This window comes from Stylophora pistillata, chromosome 10, assembly GCF_964205215.1.
Source record: "Stylophora pistillata chromosome 10, jaStyPist1.2, whole genome shotgun sequence".
NCBI lineage: Eukaryota > Metazoa > Cnidaria > Anthozoa > Scleractinia > Pocilloporidae > Stylophora > Stylophora pistillata.
Window position 1 is genome coordinate 21,636,400 of NC_142528.1, and position 22,854 is coordinate 21,659,253.

Below are 22,854 nucleotides of genomic sequence, written 5' to 3' on the forward strand. Positions count from 1 at the left end.
GAAACTTTTCTCAGCATCAAAGTCATCTTCAAAGAAGAGAGAAAATAAAAGAAGCAGCTGGTCAAGTATACTTTTCATCGTAGAGAACAAGAAAGTGAGTTATGGAGATTTACAAGGTAAAATTTTAATATCCTCACCTCTTGTATAACAATTCTTTTTCATTTCTAAATGAAATGTAGGTGTTAATCGTTTTACCTGATAACAGGGAAAAGCTTCTGTCTGGTTTGAATAGCAAAGAGATTTTTAAAGATCTCTATTCACACACTGTTTTGTAAACTACCTTGATAGAAAGTTGACAAAAATGCCATATTGTAGGTTCTCGTCGTTATCCTCGCAATTTATCTTCACCGTGGAAACGGCCGGGCAACTGATGTTGACAAAGTCATGCACAGAATTCAAGATGGCGGAGTCCCGTCCGTGCAAGGTGCTGTCGCATGGAGACAAAAGAGGTCCCCTGGTGACGAGCCCAGTTGTTACACTGGCAGAGTTCTTTCCTACACTTTGCCAAGCGGCAAAACAGTAACTGCTCCCATTTGTAAGAGGATTACGTCTTCCTTAACAGCATGTTTCAGTTCGATGGCAAACAACAACAACCAGAGGAAATGTGTGCCGTCCAACGTCATCACAGAGGAAGGAAAGAGATATAACACTGCTTGTTCATGTGCACCATAGATTAGTACAAATTTCGAGGATTCTCAACTCTACAGTGAGTCTACAATGTGTAAGGAGCGCCAAAAAGAAGATTTTTTTAAATTAAACTACATGCATTATAACTCTACTGATATTTATCGGCATATTATAAAAGTGTCATTTATTCGTATATATTTATATATTTATAAACTCACTAAGCAATTAGCAATTGTTTCGACGGAGCCTTCAAATTGTTCCACAACTTTTTGAATCCCCATTTGTGAAATATCCATCTGTAAATTCATTGTGTCAATAAGGTAATTACAATACAATTACTGTTAATTCTGAATGAATTTTGCGATTTAAAAATGGATGCAATAAACTGCTGATTGAACTTCGAGTAGTGCAATTTATTTTGTCTGAAAAGGTACTTGGGATTTCAAATCTAATCAAAACATAATATAATAATAATAATAATAATAATAATAATAATAATAATTGAAACTTATACAGCGCAAGTTCCATATACATGATCAAATGCGCTTTACATGAAAATAAAGAAAATGTAGGGAAAAATGTGTAAAATTACAATTTTCCTAATGAGATAAGAAATTAAAAAGCACTAACCAAATGAGATAGAATATTAAAAAGCACTAAGCTAATGAGATGGAAGATTAAAAGCCCGGGTAAAAAGGTAGGTTATAAGATTACGTTTCAAACTAGAGAAGGAGTGAAGGCCAGTGATGTTACTTGGTAAGTCATTCCAGAGACGTGGTGCAGCATAGGAGAATGCCCGCGCTCCCAATCTGGGTAACATCTTACCACTTGGGACCTTGAGCAGAAGTTTTTGATTCGACCTTAGCTCATATTTAGTGGTTATTTTAATGACGTTGGAAAAATGACAGTCCGGGAGAAGCATGAAACGATTACTTCTGTTTCAATGTTTTACTGACAAAGAGTCTTTCCGCAATCTGTCATAATTATCTAATGGAGCTATTAATCTGAATATATTTAATTCCTTTTGCCCTTTGTGTGATAGACTCCCCATTTCCCGCTAGTGAGCAGGGTCAAAATGACCTTAGCTCATATTTAGTGGGAATTTTAAAGCCAATAAGCTTACAAATATAGCCAGGTGCCATACCGTGCATTGCCTTAAAACAATAAAAGAATCTTAAATTCTATACGGTACCTAATTGGTAACCAGTGAAGCTGGCACAACAGTGCTGTAATATGGCTAAACTTAGATTGTTTAAAGATTAGCCTATCGGCTGCATTTTGAACCCTTTGTAGCTTGTCAATTTGTACTTGAGGTGTACCATTACAATTTCTTCAAATTGGTGCATTCGCTGCTTTGTTTTTCACCAATTATGCTGCAAGAGTTATAATCGGACAGTTGGCTTTAAATTCCGTGTATAGGCCTTAAAAGATAAATTCAGGTCTGCCCTAGATTTGAACCCGTGACCCAGTTCTCTACGAGCCAGCCTAATTACCAGTTCCCAGTTGACTAGTTAGCTAAGTTGGTAGAGCACTGCACCGATATCGCAGAGAGCATGGGATAGGTTCAAAAATCTTAAAAACCCTTGCTTCCAGCTACCGCAAAATGTACCGTAAACCGATGAAATACCAGAACAGGCCGAAATGGGCTAAGTTTGGCCCATCATATCTCTTAAACAAGCACAATGAACTACCTTTTTCGTAATTCTTTTTTCGAACAGACGTTGGTAAGGAACATTTAAGGAAAGTTAAAAACATTTGTTCAATAATTTTTTTTTAGAGGAATCACCTTGAGGGTGAGACAAGACCTTCACTTGAATTTCTAGATAAATATTGCAGTGAAAGTGAGTACTGAAACGCAGTGTTAGGTGATAAACAGCCATGAGAAGGAGTCGTACAAGTTCGTAGGGCCAGAATCAAAGAGAAGAAAGGTACCTAATTTCAAATGGCGTTGGTTATTTGTGGGTTAAACTGAGACGTCAAGTAAAAAGTGGGTGGTCCCTTTCTTTAATCAAACTAAATCTAAAAAAGTGAATCATTTGTCTCACAAGTTCCCTATGTGGTCCGCCGGCGCAACGCTCTTCTGCTCTTGTGATTTATGATCGTCGGTATCCAGGCTTTTGGGATTTCAATTCCAATGTCCCTGTTGATGTTGTTAGGGTTAATCCTTTTCTGTCAATCTAAGCATACATTGGGCAAATAAGACCCATAACTGTTGTTGTTTCTTGTTAAAATTAATAGACAACATTATGTAAGTGTGTACATTGCAAGGCTGTTTGATGTGACATTTATTGCACCCTAAAACACCCACAGTGATTCTCTATTTCCATTGCAGTGAACCGTTCATATAACAACAAATCCCAAATATCCAGCATTCTGCTCCAAGAGCAACACTGAAAAAATGTCGATCTTTCAAGATCAAAACTTACTCAATAAATCAAAAGTTTGCATTCAAAACACACCTCAGGGCCAGATCTTGCTGTTTGGCTGGAAGATGCCTCCTCACTTTATCCGCTAACCCTTTCGACGAAAGCTAGTGACGCAAACACAATCTTTGCTTCGTTTATGACCTAAAGGAATTCTGGGAAATTCCACTACAACTCGAGAAGGCAACACCTCACATTTTCATTTTAGCAAGTTATTATAAGTGTCGGATCACCCACTCCTACCTGCAAAATATCACATCGATCGAGACTTTTGCCACTCAAAACTGGCCCAAAAAGCCTTGGTAGGTCCTGGTAGCCATCCACAGATGGGTCAGAGACACGACTTCACTTGTGAACTCGCCAAGCTTGCATGAAAGCATTTTTGGCGGTCCAGTTGTTATGGAGAGCGCCCATATTTTTCTAGAGTGCGTTGCGTTACGTAATTATTAAAAATAGAACGAAGAAGTTTCTAGAACATTTAGTCATGATGACTAAGCGAGAACTTTAAGGAGAACCTTCTAGAACCGTGACTCAGCATATTTTTGTTATGATGTAATCATAGTGTAATGTTTCTAAAAATAGCAATATTACAGATCTCTAGAACATTCTAGAACTTTTCTGAAAGATATATAAGGAGTCACGCTAGCTTAAAGAGGGAGGCCTTTTAGTGAACTATAACTGCTGTTGCGAAGAGCCCAGAGGAGCGAGAGCCGGACAGAGTTGTTTACTGGAATTGAAAGCCGTGTGGAAGGCTACGTGAGAGAAAGAATTACGGACGTCGACATTTTGTTAAAGATTTTCAAGAGAACTGTGAGTTGTGCGGTAGTACACTGAGATTTAAGTGATATTATTTGTAAAGGGCTCTAAGTTATAAGGATACTGATTGTATTAGTATTTATATCGCTCCGTAGCTAAGTGAAAAAGATAGTTATTGTACTGGTTGTCGATATCGCGTCGTAGTTATTACGTCAGTCAATAAAGTAGTTGAGTTGTACGAGTTATATCTTTCTGGCGGTTTGGAAAATACCGTAACAGAAATTGGGGGCCTGTCCGGGAGCGAATTTTGTGGAAGTGTATTTAGAGCAGAGGTAACTGTCCGGGAGCGAATTTTGTGGAAGTATTTGGCATATAAGTTATTGTTCAGGAGCGAGTTTTGTAGTGAAGGTTATAGTAGAGTATTTCAAGGATAAGTTTTTGTCGACTTAAGTAGTCATAGAGTATATCAAGATGTCAAAGTTTAATCCAGAAGACTTTATGTCGAGTCCCGACAAAGAAGTATTTAATGCGTTAAGGAAAGACGAACTTATATTATTAGCAAAACACTTAGAGTTAGAGTCTAAGCAAGCAATGAGAAAGGATGAGATACGACAGATTATAGTAAACCACTTAGTGGATACTGAGGTTTTTGAAGGGACAATGTTAGAAACATCGTCAAAAACAATGTTAGAAATAAGAAAGTTGGAGATGCAAGAAAGGAAAGAGGAAAGAGAAATGGAGATGAAGAGAGAAGAAATAGAAAGACAAGAGAAGCTGAAGAGAGACGAAATGGAGATGAAGAGAGAAGAAATGGAAAGACAAGAAAGACGAGAAGAAATGGAGAGAAAGGAAAGACTGGAGAGAGAGGAAAGACAAGAGAGGCTAGAGAGAGAGAAATTGGCATTTCAGCATGAAATGGAAATAAAAAAGTTAGAGGTACAAATGCAATTAGGATTAGTCTCGGGTAGTGAAAAGCATAGTGAAAATTTTGATGTTACAAAGAACATTAGGTTAGTGCCTCCATTCCAAGAAAAAGATGCTGATAAGTACTTTTTGCACTTCGAGAAAGTAGCTAGTAGTCTTAAGTGGCCTAAAGAGTACTGGGTTATGTTATTACAAAGTGTATTGGTTGGTAAAGCTAGGGAAATATATACACAGTTAAGTGTAGAACAAGCTGCAAGTTACGACGAAGTTAAGGATCTTATTTTAAAGGGTTACGAGTTAGTTCCTGAAGCGTATCGTCAAAAGTTTAGAAACTATGAGAAAGTTAGTAGTCAAACCTACGTAGAATTTGCTAGGAGTAAGGAACAGTTATTTGACCGTTGGTGTCATTCACAGAAAGTAGATAAGAGTCACGATAAGTTAAGACAGTTGGTATTAGTGGAAGAATTTAAGAGGTGTATTCATAGTGATGTCCGAACGTTCATTAACGAGCAAAGAGCAGAAACGTTGGAAGACGCTGCACGGTTAGCAGATGAATTTTCGCTGAGTCACAAAGTGAACTTCATGGAAAAGCCCCGTCAGCCTAACAGTAGATTTCAGCCTCCCTCCGTATCACGATGGGTTGGAAGCCAGCGGAGTAAACAGAATGACGGAGTACCTCCCAAACAGAACCCTGGTAACCATTTTACAAATCGTTCCAGCTCCACCTCGCCAAGACAAAACAGGTTTGTTCCAAATAAGCCCATCAAGCCACCAACCTGCTATTATTGCAGAAAAGAAGGTCATCTGATTTCCAGTTGCCCAGAAAAGTGGAGACCTGCGCAAAGATATGGTGTGGAATCGAAGCCCAACGGATTTGTTGCCAAGCCGTCGCCTTCATTTTCTGAAAGTGAATGTACACCTCCGCGATTTTCTCGAGAGAAGACCCAGACAATCTCTACAAATGACGTCAGTGGTTCGTCTAAATCTGTCATGGATATGTTCCAGCCCTTTATCCACGATGGCTCAGTATCATTATCCCGCGATATGACAGATTCAGTACCGATCAAGATTCTAAGAGACACTGGAGCCTCACAGTCTTTGCTATTAAGTGACACGTTGTTGTTTTCTGAGAAATCGTCCACTGGTGCAAGTGTTTTAATCAGAGGAATCAGTTCCGAGTATACCCCAGTGCCGCTCCATACAGTTTTTCTGTCGTCAAATCTTGTGTCTGGTCCTGTGAAAGTTGGAATACAATCAACATTGCCGTTCGATGGAGTACATCTTATCCTTGGAAATGACCTTGCAGGAGACAAAGTGGTCATTAATGCTGTCGTTACAGAGAAGCCTAGTTCAGAAAAGTCTCCAGACCCCGTCGAGAAGATAATTCCTGGTCTTTATCCTGCATGTGTAGTAACGCGAGCCATGAGCAAGAAGAGGAAAACCAGCGATGAAGAAATTGCCTTAGCGGACACCTTTATCAGTCGAGTTTTTGAGGATGAGCAGCCAAGTCCCTCCCCTTCTGAGCCAACAGAAATCCTACCTGAGAAGAATTTAACAGATCAGTCTGAGAAGATGTCGACCTCTCAGCTCATCGCTGGACAACGTGAAGACCCAGAAATTTCGCCGTTGTTTTCAAGAAGCGTCAGTGAAAACGAAGTATCACAGAACCCCACCTGTTATTTTACAAAGAATGGAGTGCTAATGAGAAAGTGGAGACCGCTCGATGTCCCAGCAGAGGACGAATGGGCTGTTAAGTACCAGGTTGTTGTCCCAAAAACTTACAGGCAAGACATTTTAAGTATGGCACACGAGACTCCCCTGGCTGGCCATTTAGGTGTGAACAAAACTCACAGGAAGATCTTGAATAATTTCTATTGGCCCAACCTGAGAAAAGATGTAGCTGAGTACTGTAGGTCATGTCACGCCTGTCAGATGGTTGGGAAACCAAACCAAACCATTCCAAAAGCGCCACTGCAGCCTCTGCCAGCCGTTCAAGAACCATTCAGCCGTGTAATTGTTGATTGCGTCGGACCGCTACCAAGAACGAAGTCTGGAAATCAGTTCTTGTTAACCATCATGTGTGCGTCCACCAGATTTCCTGAAGCCGTGCCCCTGAGAAACATCAAAGCCAAGACTATCGTCAAAGCTTTAACGAAGTTTTTTACGCTGGTCGGTCTTCCTAGCGCTATCCAGTCTGACCAAGGTTCTAATTTCATGTCTGGTATTTTTCAACAAGTAATGCACGAGCTTGGAATCGCACAGTATAGATCATCCGCGTACCATCCTCAAAGTCAAGGAGCTCTTGAAAGATGGCACCAGACTTTAAAGAACATGATGAGAGTCTACTGTTTCCAAACAGAGAAAGATTGGGACGAGGGAATCCACCTATTGCTGTTTGCGGCACGCGAGTCCGTCCAGGAGTCCCTAGGATTTAGTCCGTTTGAGCTCGTATTTGGGCACACTGTGAGAGGGCCTCTTAAACTGCTTAAGGAGAAATTATTGTCAAGCAGTAGTGAGTCTATTAATCTTTTACAATATGTTTCAGACTTTCGTACTAAGTTATTTAGAGCTTGTGAACTAGCTAGAGACAATCTTAGTTCTTCTCAGAAGTTGATGAAGAAGAAGTATGATGTAGACGCTGTAGAACGTAGTTTTAAGCCAGGTCAAAAGGTTCTTGCATTGTTGCCAGTGCCCGGTAACACATTGTATTCTAGATTTTTTGGTCCTTATGTTATTGAGAAGAAGTTAAATAACCTTAATTACATAGTAGTTACTCCAGATAGGCGTAAGCAGACGCAATTATGTCATATTAACATGTTAAAGCCTTACGTAGAGAGAGATAATAATGTAGTTAAAGAGCCCCTAAACGTTAATGTAGTTATTTCTGAGCCCGAAGACTTAAGTAGTGAGTTTAGTAGTAGTCATCTCAGTCCTACTGACGCATCAAAACTCACCAACTCCGATGTGCTAAAGAATTTGGACTCCAAGCTGTCACACCTTGAAGAGAGTCAACGTCAAGACCTACAGAAGCTACTTGAAAAGTATAGTGACCTGTTCCCTGATGTACCATCTAGGACAAATCAGATTTACCATGACGTGGTGATGCTGCTCCTGTTAAACAACACCCATACAGGCTGAATCCGAGAAAACAACAGTATCTCAAAGAAGAGGTAAAATATTTGTTGGAGAACGATTTTATTGAACCAAGCAGCAGTAGTTGGAGTTCTCCATGTATACTCGTGCCTAAACCGGATGGGAGCTATCGGATGTGTACCGATTACAGGAAAGTTAATAGTGTGACTAAGACAGACACCTTTCCAATCCCAAGAATGGATGATTGTATCGATAAGCTGGGAAAGGCAAAGTATGTAACGAAATTTGACCTTCTCAAAGGATTCTGGCAAGTACCGTTAACAGATCGCGCTAAGGAGATATCAGCATTTGTAACTCCAGAAGGACTCTACCAATACAAGGTCATGCCCTTTGGTATGAAAAATTCTCCTGCTACCTTCCAACGTCTCATTAACAAAGTCATCGCCAACCTTGAGGATTGTGAAGCCTATATTGATGATGTAATCATCTATAGTGAAACTTGGGAGAAACATCTAGAAACTATCCATGAGTTCTTCAGGAAGTTGAGCGAGGCCAAATTAACAATCAATCTCTCCAAAACCGAGTTTGGCCAAGCACAAGTGACGTATTTGGGACATGTCGTCGGACGAGGACAAGTACAGCCAGTTAACGCCAAGGTCGAAGCCATAATCAAGTTTCCACAACCAGAAAACAAAAAGCAACTGATGCGTTTCCTTGGTATGGCTGGTTATTATCGAAGGTTTTGCTCTAACTTTGCAACCGTCACAGAGCCATTGACAAAACTGCTCAGCAAGAAGGAGAAATTTAATTGGAGTGACCAGTGTGAAAAGGCTTTTGAGGAGCTGAAAGCCATGTTACAGAGTGCCCCTGTTTTAACAGCGCCTGATTTCTCTTCACCGTTCAAGCTGGCTGTTGATGCAAGCGATGTTGCCGATGGTGCTGTGTTGTTACAAGAGGATGATGAAGGTGTAGAACACCCGGTTTGTTATTTTTCAAAGAAGTTTAACAAAAGTCAAAGGAACTATTCCACCATCGAAAAGGAATGTTTAGCACTGCTGTTAGCTCTTCAACATTTTGAAGTTTATGTTAGTTCCTCAAGTTTGCCCGTTGTTGTGTATAGCGATCACAACCCCCTCGTATTTCTTCACAAATTAAAGAGCAAGAATCAGCGATTGTTGAGGTGGAGTTTAATGCTGCAGGAGTATGTCTTGGACATCCGACATATAAAAGGAAAGGATAATGTTATTGCAGACTGCCTCTCGAGACCTTGAGCTTTGCAAGAAAGTTTTGCAAACTTTCTTTTCTCGAAGGGGGAGGGTGTTATGGAGAGCGCCCATATTTTTCTAGAGTGCGTTGCGTTACGTAATTATTAAAAATAGAACGAAGAAGTTTCTAGAACATTTAGTCATGATGACTAAGCGAGAACTTTAAGGAGAACCTTCTAGAACCGTGACTCAGCATATTTTTGTTATGATGTAATCATAGTGTAATGTTTCTAAAAATAGCAATATTACAGATCTCTAGAACATTCTAGAACTTTTCTGAAAGATATATAAGGAGTCACGCTAGCTTAAAGAGGGAGGCCTTTTAGTGAACTATAACTGCTGTTGCGAAGAGCCCAGAGGAGCGAGAGCCGGACAGAGTTGTTTACTGGAATTGAAAGCCGTGTGGAAGGCTACGTGAGAGAAAGAATTACGGACGTCGACATTTTGTTAAAGATTTTCAAGAGAACTGTGAGTTGTGCGGTAGTACACTGAGATTTAAGTGATATTATTTGTAAAGGGCTCTAAGTTATAAGGATACTGATTGTATTAGTATTTATATCGCTCCGTAGCTAAGTGAAAAAGATAGTTATTGTACTGGTTGTCGATATCGCGTCGTAGTTATTACGTCAGTCAATAAAGTAGTTGAGTTGTACGAGTTATATCTTTCTGGCGGTTTGGAAAATACCGTAACACAGTCTACATGAAACCACCTGTCACCTCTGTTTTCTTTCAGAGGCTTGCCTCTACCCACATTCCAGCTTAGTGATGCCTTATGAGGGCTTCTGTAGAGGGAAAATGGCTCGAAAAACACTTATAAACGCGAGAAAAGGAATCGATTTGAACGCATCCAAACACGAGCGGGGATCTAGGTCACGTGACTCCAAACTCTGAGCCCACGGTGTCTCAAAACTGCAAGTTTTGTAAGGGATACTTCATATAAAGACAAACTAAATGAGCTTAAGTTTTGTATGGCCAAATTATAAGGTTTTTTGCCAGACGGTAAAGAGTTAAGATGCATCAATCACAACCGTGGAATTCAATTCCATCGCAGCTGAGGACAATAGCAAATAGGTCACGCGTACTCAGGCCACCCCATCGCTAGAAGAAGACTAGCAGTATGCAGCCAAAACGTCACGATCCACATCCCAAGTGACAACACCGTGAGACAAAGGATGAAATTTCTCTTTTAAAGTGTTATTTACCGCGATGAATAACAAAAACCTATTTTACGAAAAAGAATCGAATCTTCTTTTTCAAAGTTATTTCTATCGATGGCGCAGTTGTTCTAAACCATTGTATCGTCTCAAACAAGTGACACCACCTTTGCAAAGTTGTGGGTATATATGATTCTTATCCTGCGCCATTCTATTCAGTAACTTACTCAATCCAACGGATATTTTTCTCACAGTTTCTTCTACCAATAGCTGTTATTTTGAAACATTTTAGCATGGTTTCGGCTACCCCTGGCCTGCTGGAGAAGGCATATTCTAGTGAGAAGTCAGATGATTCCCTCATCTCGGCCACCAAGCGACGCTTTTCACAGAAAACAGCGAATTAGCCCGGCTAATGATGAGAGATTTAACATGCAATCAACTCTCGAAGTTCAAACGCATTACAAAGAGACGAAGACCTTCGAATACTTGAATTTTTATACGTGTCATCTACCAGGCGCAAAAAAAGGATAAATGGAGAAGCGTTACGTCCTCGTTGAATAAATTCGTCATGCTCCATGTTTAATTCAAACTTACACGGTTTCGAAACACGCTTTAAGAATAGACGATATTAAGATGAAATTTAGGAGAAATGTATCTCTGATTTTGAGCTCACTGGGTGTGAAAGGTCATATAAAAACTTACATGAGATTAGGCTTAATTTATTCTCTGGGAATGCCAGGAGTCAGAGAAGACCTGTTTACAGATATTCTGCCGGATTCCAGACCGTATTACCTGAGCCTCAGTCGATCTGCCACTTCGAAAACTTAGTACGTAATGGATAAATCATTGAGTTCCAATTACGAATGAAGTTTGACTTTGATATTTTTTAAGGGTCTGGATGGGGGAGGGGGGGGGTACAAATGTCAGTTGTCAGTTAAATTTTGGGCCATTTATCAGTTCTCAGTTAGATTTTGGGCCATTTGTCCGTTGTGAGTTAAATGACTGTTAATAATCAACTTGGCAGGTTAATTATTACTATCCGACCCTATTATTGACTAAAAAGACACATACACAGCGTGAACTCGAGAATAAAGTCACAATTGATAAAATAAGAACTCCTTTTTCTCACTTTTGGAATGAAATAATTTCAAAATCTTCCAAGTGACTCTCAGTCTTTGTTTTAAGGGTGTTTAAGTAAGCTACAACTCTTCTGCAAGCAAACTTCTGTTTGCCCGTGTGCAACACTGAAACATTCCAGATCGTCAGAAAGACGATCTTCCTTTCAACTGATATTGGTTTAATGTTTTGTTTTACGATACGTTGATTGCGTCTGGCTCCGATAACAGGATCGGAAAGGAAAATTCTTTTGTCTACTTTTCAATTAGGTTACTAGAGAAATCCAAGCGAAAATGGACCCGAATTTGCCGCCCGGATCTAGAAACAGTAATTAGGATAGTATCGTTATCCTCGGTCAGAAGAGCCATTTTCTGAATCCGTGTCATATTCGTCTGTATATTTTCGCATCTCAGCAACTGCCACTTCAACAATACGATCCTAAAAAAATTTGACATGTGTCACATTCCTAGACGCCAAAATGCCGTTTTAGACTCAATTTGATAAAGCTTACGACAGCCTTTAAAATACCAGCATTGACAGCCATCGCAGAGTTGACGTTTGAGTTGGGTATCAAAGATCATATAACCGATATGTGACATATGACCTTGATGTGGATTGGTCCATGCGGTGAATATACGACAGTCTGGAAATACGACAGTCTGGCGTACTCCTACTGATATGTAATATAAAAACTTACTTTTACTGGACAAAATAAATCAACTATCCTTATTTCATGTACAGTTTTTAGGATATTTAGGGCGATCCAGTCTTCGTCAGCTGTCAGTAAAAGCCCACCATAAATGTCAGTTGTCAGTTAGATTCTCAGTGATTTGTCAGTTGTCAGTTAAACTTTTAGCCATTTCAGTGTCAGTTGTCAGTTAACCCCATCCAGACCCTCTTTTTAGGCAGAGCCCGTTTGTTTTCCTAGATATGATCAGTTTTTACGTCCCTTGAAAGTTTCAGTGAGAAGGGAGAACTAAAATGAGATTAGATTGACATTTAAAAAAATTGTGATGCGCTTCATCGTAAACTGCTTGGTATTAGTTCCACAATAATGTGGACAATAGTTTCTTGTATTTCGTGTATCCCAGTACGTAAAACCTTGATGAGTAGAGAAAAGAGGATCAAAAGTGATAGGAAGGGGGTTAGTATGATAGGAATACATGAAACAAGCTACAAGGAAAGCATTAATGTTTTAGATATCTTGGAAATTAAGATTGTAGAACAAGGGTACAGGGTGAGCTAGATATTTAGCTCCTCGCAAGAACGAAGAAACAAAATAAAGTATAAGGAGCTTTTTGGCAGGAAAGATTACACAAACACTTCGTCACTTCACTTCCTCATTTATTTTTCCCGAGCTCAGATTAAGAAACAGAAAAGAAAAAAGAAAGCTTAAGAATGATATACTCTTTCTACGTTGGAAATCTTGACAAGTAATGATTATTCGCTATACTTTAGTAAAAATGCTCCACTTTTTTGTATGAAACTGTTTATTTTGATTGTTAACTTTCATGGTCTTTATCCTTTTTTTTATGACAAACGTCCGAGAGGAATTCCGGGTGAAACGTTCATAAAGTGGAGCATTTATTTTGCCTAAACGGCAGTATGATAAGTGCTTATCCCAAGATCAATTTGAAGAAAGAGGAAACATCCGAAGTATTATCCAAAAATACTATGCATGGTTGAAGGGTGAAGAGAAAACCTTCACCAGGAAAAGCAAGAGTAGGTGAAGCATAATTTTTCTGGGCGTAAGCAGTTGATATCTGTTAAGGCGAGGAGCTTCATGTCACAATAACGACGACATTAAGGCTCAGCTTACCTCTAGAATTATCCACCGTCCGATTACATCGCACTCTGTAACTTCCATCAGACCGAGAAAATTGGGAATGGAAATTGTGTTGGTTTTGTCACTGACAATCCTATCAAGTAGTCACAATGAAAAGAATAGCTCTGATCAAAGCGCCAGAGCCGCCCTACTTCATGACTTCTATAGTCAGTAACACACTTATATCCCATGCAACCCGCAGAAAAAAATACAGTTCTTATCTTATTTCAAAATTTGCCACTTTAGACCTCCTCGCCTTCACGGTTAACGATATTTTTGCAAAGCAGTACGTAAACTGACAGGATTTTCTCAATCGTTTTGAAATTTTCAGGACGTGAGAGTTCCAGTGAGTATTTCATCAGACATTGCTTGTTCCGAAAATTGTATTAAGTGATTCATCTTCGATTCTTTTCCAATAGTACTACTATCAGTGGTAGTTGTTCTGAACAATTCTAGCTTGTTATTCAGTGAAACTGAATATTCTATCTCTCAGTTGCTGCTATCTATGGTTGTCATTTTAAACCATTTTAGCCTGCTTTCGGCCACATCTTTTATATCCTCAACACAAGCCAGATGAGTTGACTTCTCCGCCACAAAGCGATGCTTTTGACCGAGATCAGCGAAATACTAAAGTGTGAGATAAAACCGTTAGAAGAAGCGCTCATACTCGTGTTTTATGTAAGGTGAAGGAATAAGATCATTGCAGAAACAAATACTTCAGTATCAATACCGCGTGTCCGCGTAACTTAGCGTGGGGGAAGACCCAAGGGCAAAAATGTCTGTGGCTCAACAGGAGATGACGCTGGTATATGTGTTAGTTCTCCTATTGATTGGAAATTTGCCGATTAGTAAAGGCCGATTTGAAGACCAAACGGCTCTCTCAGTATTGTCAGATCGTATTTGTTTGGAATGGACGGCTGAGGTCAAATGTAATCAGTCTTCTAGTCTCTAACAGATCCTTACACATCTGCAGCGCTGGTGAACAAACTTTTAATCGAAACAATTTTGAGTAAAAACACGGGATTGTGTTATCAGTTTTTATTTGACATAATCTCAAACCATGACTATATCAGCGGAAACGCATTCAAGGTCAATGCATAGTTTCTGATATAATTGGAAAAACCACTTTAAAAGATCATTAACAGCTGGAAACACGACCTTGAACTAGATCCTGCCAGGGATGCTTCAAGGAGAAATCATTTGTTTCCTTTCACAGTCGTCACAACTTTTCATCCTGTCTGACATTCAACACTTTTGGGAAGTTCGGTCTTTGCCAAAGATATCGATGCATTCAGTTTTAAGATGATGTACTTTCGAAAAATTCCACTAATGACGTAAATAAAAGAAACCGGACATCAACTTATTTTAATACCGGCTTGAATCATACATCAATTTTTCCCGAATTTAGCACATGATTTCCCAGCAGGTGGTCTTTTGTCAATTAGAGAGTCTTTTGCTATAAATGATAAAAGCACTACAATTGTATATTTTATCCTAAATTTGAACAACACCGAACGAATCTTAATCAGCAAGGATTTATGTCACATATGTCCATTTTCGTGCTGCTGTTGCTATTTCCCAGTAAGATTTAAAGGTATCATTGTCACCAATTACGCCCAAGTGCTACATCACGCACTTTTTATTATCTGACACAAACATGATACGATGAAGACAACCGTCTCCTCTTGGTGATGGCAAATAAATATCTTCATTAAAATGTTTAGAATACGGACTCGAATTTTCAATTTTCAGTCTAGAATGGAAAAATTTTTACGCACTATTGAAATCGAGGAACAAATAGACTAAACTGCATTAAAATTGATTTCTATTTCTCGTGTCATGTAATTAAGAATCTTTCTACGCTGAAACTGTTCAAGAGGCTGAAGAAATCATAAAGAATATCTATACACCAAACAGGTTTCTAATAACAAAACTGCAGCCTCGATTTTATTCGGTAAGATGTGCCTGTCAACACTCTCGTTTCTTCAATTGAACAATTTTATTTGCTGATCCTTTTTCTAAACATACATTAACAAACTAGGTTAGTTGATCGATCAAAGAAATGCTATTATCATCGAAACTGTTAGTAGTAAAACAACATTAAAGAGAATGGAACGCTGAACGGAACTGTTTAGATAGGAGAAAGAAAAATTGTATTTAAGGGGAGAGAAACTTCTCCAAGCATCAAAATCAACTCCACGGAAACAAGGAAAGGAAGAAATTAAACAAAGCAGCAGGTATATAACAAGGTATTGCGGAGCAATGGAGGCTTACAACGTAAAATGTTAATGCCCTCTGTTCATGTATAACGTATTTGTAAGAATACCTCGACTCTTGTTTTATTATTTTTCAATCATAAATATATATTTTTGTAATCCCTTTCCCTGGCAATAACGCAAAGGTTTAATCATGTCTGGTTTGATAATTAACAAATACTTTTAAAAGGCAAAAGACTTTTTCTTATATCTCTACTCACAAGCAATTTATTGGCCGTGAATGCTATCGTAATACATAACGTTGATGGTGAGTTGAGAAGAGAGCTTTATTTTTTAGGTTCTCGACGTTATCTCGCAATTTTTCTTCACTGTGGAAATGGCCGAGAAACTGATTCTGACAAAGTCATGCGCAGAATTCAAGATGGAGGAGTCCCGTTCGCGGAGGGTGCTGCCGCATACAGACAAAAGAAAACCCCTTCTTTCCTACACTTTGCCGAGCGGCAAAAAAGTAACTGCTCACATTTGTAAAAAGATTACGTCTTCCTCAACCGCATTTTTTAGCACAATGGCAAACAACAACAACCAGAGGAAATGTGCCGTCCAAATTCATTACAGAGGAAGGAAAGAGATATAACACAGCTTGTTCATGTGCACCATAGATTAGTTGAGGCTAGAGTCTTTTCAATTCCATAATTTGTTAGGAGCACATAAACGATTTTTATATAAACCAACATGTTTTCAACTGTAATCAACTGCTGAGATATATACTGCATCAGCATATCCGGCATAACAGGGTCATATTGGTCTATTTACTTTATGAACTTTCTAAGCAATTACTATTAGTTGTTTCGACGGAGCCTTCAAATTGTCCTACAAAAGTTTTGAATCCGTATATGTGAAATATTCATCTGTAAATTTGTTGTGTCAATAAAGTAATTACATTTTTTCCAATGTATGTTAATAATCTGTCTTCACTTACAAATGAAGAAAAAGTGTTCTGAACAATTTGTAACTGCATGAAAAGATAGGAAAGTAAGCAGAATACTTTCCATTGAACGATCGGGTAAAGTCTCGCCTATGTGGTCTTAAAAAAGGACTGGGCGCTAGTGAGCTGTGAAGAGGTACGAAATTGCTTGCTTTATAGATCGATAACACGTAGATCTGTCTCACACTGATCCAGGGCAACAGAACCTGTCTGTATCTGACAGTTGAAGCTGATCTAACTTTCACAAGTTGATTCCTTTCGCAAAATCATGTGAAATTTTCTTCGTGAATTCAGGTTTTACAAGTCAACACCCACACTTGTAAGCACTGCTGAACTTTTGATTTGTGGTCCCACGCTAGTGACAAAGTTAACAGGTTAATGGTGGTCATTCATTTATCCATCCAAAAGAAGTTTTTCTTATCTTCATGATAAACATAGTCACGCTTTAAATTATAACCTAATGTTGGTTACTCATTCATCCATGGAATTACGTGCATATCCGCGTGCAGAGATATAAAAAAGGCAACCACTCTACAGGCATGATACATACAGAAATGTTACACAAGAAGAAAGTCACTAAATAGGCACAAAAACACTCTTGAGGGAGGGGAGGGGGATCGGGTTGGAGAGTGAGAGTGGTGCAAGGCTTTCTCTTTACTCCCACCAGAAATGCGGGCCATGCCACCGTCGGCTATTAAAAGAAATTACAGACGCTTAAAAGTTGAGACTCTTAGACAGTGAAATGTTAGACCCTCTTAAGATATGATAACAGCTTTTCTCGCGTGGAAAGCTGTTAGGCCCAAAGTAGGGATCTAGAAAGCGCCCCGGCTTACATCTTCATGCAAATGAACTGACGCGAGCTTCAATCGAGTTTGGGTTTTGCTCGAGGGTCGGGGGTCGAGGGTAAAATGTGGAGTGTCGAGGGTAAAATGTCGAGGGTCCGAGAAAAATGTCGAGGGTCCATAAAAAAACTAAAAATTGTAAATTTTAAAAAAATGAAGGCCCTGTTTACAAGCAAGGAGGGTAACCATTGTGCTAGGTCAAAGATAGCCCGGGTTTACAAGCAAAATTTCACAGGTAAGGTTACCCTACCAGCCGGGACAACTTACCTATGCTTGGTAACCGCACGCATTGTTATCAATGTTCAAAGGGTCTGGAAACAAGTAAAAAGTTGTCCCGGGTAGGCGAGTTATCCCCAGCAGAGCGTTTATAAGGCAGCTAGGGTTACCCTGGCGCTAGGGTTACCCTAGCGGTCAGCTAATGCACCAAATCAGAAGCTGCATAAGCTCCTGCCGCCCAGGAATGTATCTAGGGTGGACTTAACGAAAAAGCGCGCTTTTAATTTACCTGTGGTTCGTACGAACAGGTGCCATGATAGTTTTATCTTTCATCATTTACGCATGCTTTGTATAAGCTGACTCTATTTATGTAACCTAATTTTTAATATTTTAAAAGTATGTTACCATTTTTATATATTTCTTAAATTTGTAAGTGAATACGTAATTCAACCTTCGGTTGCAATGATTTTCAGATAAACTGTCTATCTAGTGCTACGGTAACCCTAACTGCCTTCTAAACGCGTCGATGAAAAAAAGAAATGTGGGAGCGTTAGGGTATCCCTCCTGCCAGGGTAACCCTAGCACTGGGGTTACCCTACCTGCTTGTAAACAGGGCCTAATAAATGTCGTGAAATGTCAGAGGAAACTAAGAAATTACATATGGATAAATTACAGACATGTTGTGACTTATTGCTTTTGTATACTTTCAAGCTTCATTTACAAAGCTTCTACAAATGCACCCGCAACCACAAATAAGTAGATGCCGGCTGATCGAGGTTAAGCTTAACTTTGTGGAAAGTGTGACTAAGCAATTCGTCCATCGAAATATCGTTTTCTCTTAAGCGCCTAAATCTCGCAGTTTCTGGGTTTCCATCCACCGTGAAGTCATAAGCAAAACAACTCGAACTGAGGAACAGCAAATAAAAAATGATTTCGCAACTAAGAGATGCGCTAATGGAGGGGCTTTTAGCAACGTCTGACAAAAGATTGACAAGAAAAACGTACAAATTTTTGTTGTTTGAGTACACGTTTTTGTCATTTTTATCGATGGTGTGTTTTTACATTTGTTCCCTCTGATCCTGCAAAACGTTTTGCACATAACCGAAACTAAAGTTTTTACTGCTGCTGTTACTGTAGTTTTAGTCGAATTTGTCATGATTTCAGCCCATACTCGGAGTGTTAAGAGTCTTCTTTCTCCTGACATCATAATGAACTCGGGGATTTCAATCTGATTTAAAACTCTCAGAACTAACCTTCCAAGAAATGAATGCTAGTGAGTAAAGAGATTTAGCATATTGATATTGATCCTGTTTAATGAGGTTTTGAAAAAAAGTTTCGGGTCAAAGGGACTACAAGTTTAATCCAGTCGGCTGGTGCACCGATATGGCGGGGGGCCAACTTCGCAGCCATACCAAGGTGTTTGGCGAAGAGTCCACACGTCGCATGAAGTCTTGCGAATTTCACTTCAAAGATCAACGTAATAAAAAGGCACAGAGATTGCAGACTGATACCAGTGACCGTTTCAAGCAACTTTGTGACGAGCTTCTCAAAATTGCAACTGAAGTGGGCAATAATAAAGCCAAAGCTGCCCTTGATAATTTTATCGAGGAATGTGAAGACCATGCCTTTTTAAAAACATGGGTGTCCTGGTGGCACGAGAGACGCGGTATCATTTTTAGGGCTTTTGCCCCAAGTAATGCCCCAGAGATGAATCAAGCTGAAGTTTTACATGCTGGGTGGGCACATAGGGACTCTCCAAACTTGAGCCTTCTAGACGTCTGCCATGCGAATGTCCGTGACAGTGTCATTGTCGATACAGAACTACAAACATACTAGGAATTGTCGATACAGAACCACAAACTTCGCTCCGACGAAGGGCTAACGCTCAAAACGTCAGCTTTGGAATCGTTACGGTGGCCAATTTACCATTTCAACTTTGTTGATATATCCAAATTATTTCGTTACTCCCACCGACGCAGCCCCAAACAGTTTCTTTCGAAACTATCAGCCTTTATACATACCAGGCCGGCATCCGAACATTAGGCACAGGACCCTCCCTAGCGGAGTGCAAGAGAAGGAAGCATATCAAGGAACTCGAGAAGGCGAAGCGAATAGGAAAAGAATTATTTGAGGACAGCAACGATGGCCGCTTTATCGACCCGTCATCTTAATGTGCGCCTCCAAAAAACAACAGACGGAAGGCGAGGAAGCCAACAAATGGCAGAGCGAAAGCGCAGAAATCTGTGGATCCCGGACAAACCGCTTCTAGTGCCACACCACAATCAACCGTAGGTTCCTTTTTAGCTTCATCCAATGCTCCCCCTTCCATGTCCCCTGTTGCATCAACAGTTACATCAAATAACAGCAGCAACCTGTCCTATATTTCATCTCAGTGGTCTAGCCTGCCCGCGTTCACTGCCTTCTCTGCTGAGACGACTTTCCCAGCACATGCATCTTTCCCTCAACAGAGTGTGCCACCTCCCTACCAATGGCACTCTGGTCTGTCTCCTTACACATATGAGACTGTAAGGCTACCGTACAATGTACAGAAATGCTATGGCTGCAGTACTGCGTTTTGCGAAAAGTACAGAAGTTCTCCTAATAATTTAGTCATAAAACATATCGACAGGCGAGTTATAGGCAAGAACTCTGGTGGAAATTTGATATACGGTAGTGATTTCACAAACACTTACTACCATCCCAACATATTTCACATTAAGCGCAAAAATCCTATATTTACTGGCCTTGTTTACATCTAAACACATCTGTACAACTCTCTGGATGCCCGTTGCCATCAAGTACTGGATTCGTTTCAGTTAAATGTATTACTAAAATAGCCTTTACCGTACATTTCCTACATTGATATTCGTCGGTCAGTTAGGAAGTAATCGTTAAAATATGTCGTTCAATCTCTACTTTTAAAGCTTCTCCGGTGTTCGAATATATATACATCTGTATATAACTAACTGCAGACAGTACTGTTTCGGCCTTCTGGGCCTCCTCAGTGCAGTTTTTTTTTATGTTTAAGGCGGACGGCCAGGCTCCCGTGAGGGCGGTGCAATGCCTGCCGACCTAAATGTCTAATCCAAACCCGCCGCCAGAGTGCAAGGGCTTGAGGGTTGGGACCGCCATAAACGGAGGGCCCACCAGGACGCCAAACTCGCTGGGGGATCGAACCCCACCTCCCAGGTTAATCACACACTTTCAAAGATTAAACTCCCATGCTCAGATTAGTGATAATGGTTAGTCAAAGCACCAAAATACCACACTCACGCATACCCGCTGACACACTTACCCACAACAGTAGGGACAAAAGCAAACAAAAACATGGACAAAACATGAATAGAACAGAACCACTGTGCAGTACACCAATGAAGGAGACTCAGCACGAGTGGCTACATGACAGACACAACAGGACTGAGACGGAACAAAACCCCTGTGCAGTACACCAATGAAGGAGACCCAGCACAAAAGGCAACGTGACGGACACAGGAACACACGGGGGAGAAGGGGGAGAACTAAAGATTGAAGACCAGAGAGTTGCCTGAGACAGAAGCAATAACGCCACGAGCGCACCACTGTCTGTGGAAGAAGCGACGACGTCTGCTAGATTTGCACCGCCTGAAGGCTAGAGGTAGATAAAACTTCAAGCGGGCTTTAATGGACGCAATCACCGCAACGGCACCAGGACGAACATTACGGAACCGGTAATCGTTCCTACACAACCAAATACAGTACTTAGAAACATTAAGAAGGTAGACGAAACCCCAAAGGACAGAAATCAATTCACTCGTCTTAAACCCGAACAGAACATGACGTAAAAGAATGACAGGACTCATAGGGGAGAAAACGAACAACAAAGACTGGACCCAGGAGAGAACACACTGAGCAAGCGGACAATAGTAAAACAGATGCTCAAGTGACTCAACCTGGGGACCGCAAAAACAGAACGGAGAAACCGACAAACTAAAAAGAGAGAGACGCCGAGCGGTGTACAGAACGCCATGCGCAATCTTCCAGTTAAGGTCGGTGACACGACGATCCAGGTCGAACATAGACAGGGTACGCCACGTGGCAGGCCAATCAAGATTAGGGAATTGAAGTTCATACTTGAACACACAACGGGGTTGGACCATGTTCTCAGAAAGGAGATACAAATAGCATGACTTAGAAGACATGCTGACAACAGGGGAACAGACCAAAGGAGACGAAGAAGCATAAACAAGGCAATCCCTGGACGTGGCAAAAGACCCATCAAGTTTCTGCCACGCTAGGATCAGAGACTGGTAGAATGGTGGCAAGGCTCTAGAGTCAAAAGAAAAAGGGCGGGAAAACGCAACGAGAGGAGAGACACCAAGGGCAGATTGAAACCAAAACGACATCGGTGTGACCCAACTGGAGGGAGAGGAGGCAAACCTCCTCACCCATTGACCCAGAATAGCCCACACCTTGAAGCGAACACTGACCACTGAAAAACCACCAAAAAGAGCTGGCTGCACTACTGCAGCGCGGGCGACGAGCTCCCGCTTGCCAGACCAAAAGAATGAAAACACAAGTCGAGTAAGCTCCGTCTCCACCCAAGCCGGCATGTGGATGAGTGACGCCACATACCAGACCCGGGAGAGGGCGAGAGCATTAATAACGAGAGCCTTGCCGCGAAAGGTCAGAACACGTGAACGCCAGGATTTGAGAACATGGTCCACCGCAGAAATGCGCGGGCGCCAATTATCCTCTTCCAGGTTACCAGGACCGATAAACACTCCAAGGACCTTGAGTTTCGAAGGTGTCCAATCGGAAGGGACGGGGGAGTCCGTACGGCCCCGCCAGCCGCCCAACCAAAGGCCCTTGGACTTTCCGAAATTGATCTTTGACCCGGACGCCCGCTCATACTGATGATAAACTTCCAGAGCAGCTTTGATCCCATCGTCGGATGTTAAAATTAACGACGTGTCGTCAGCATACTGGGATATGGGGGATAGTGGGAGACACCCCGGGAGGGAAAGGCCAACGATACGGGGGTTGGAGCGAATACTACAGGCAAGGACCTCCGAAACCAAAACGTACAGCAGAGGAGACAGGGGACACCCCTGCCGGACACCTCGCGAGAGACCGAAAAACGGTGTCAGATGACCATTTACATTAATGGCACTTTGGACCTGCCTGTAGAACAAGTCTACCCAAGCAATGAATTGGGGGCCGAAACCCATGGTGACAAGGGTAGATCGCAAAAAGCCCCAATCCACCCGGTCGAAGGCCTTTTCTTGGTCGAGGGATAAGATTGCAACCGCGGTGCCCGCAGACTCAGCATAACTCACAACATCACGGAGAAAGGTGACATTCTCCCCTATGAACCGACCCGGCACTCCACACGTCTGGTCCCGGTGCACGACCAGGTGAATGACACGGAGGAGC

The 22,854-nt window shown here is 40.9% G+C and overlaps 1 protein-coding gene and 1 pseudogene across 1 annotated transcript; both read left to right on the forward strand.

The window, feature by feature from the left end:
• Positions 1-4,277: 4,277 nt before the first annotated feature.
• LOC148722229 (uncharacterized) lies at positions 4,278-7,868 on the forward strand. Its single transcript, XM_088737022.1, has one exon. The coding sequence runs from the start codon at positions 4,278-4,280 to the stop codon at positions 7,866-7,868; it is 3,591 nt and encodes a 1,196-aa protein (XP_088593148.1).
• A 4,640-nt stretch (positions 7,869-12,508) lies between these two features.
• Positions 12,509-20,279, forward strand: LOC148722230 (uncharacterized; annotated as a pseudogene).
• The last annotated feature ends 2,575 nt before the right edge of the window (positions 20,280-22,854 follow it).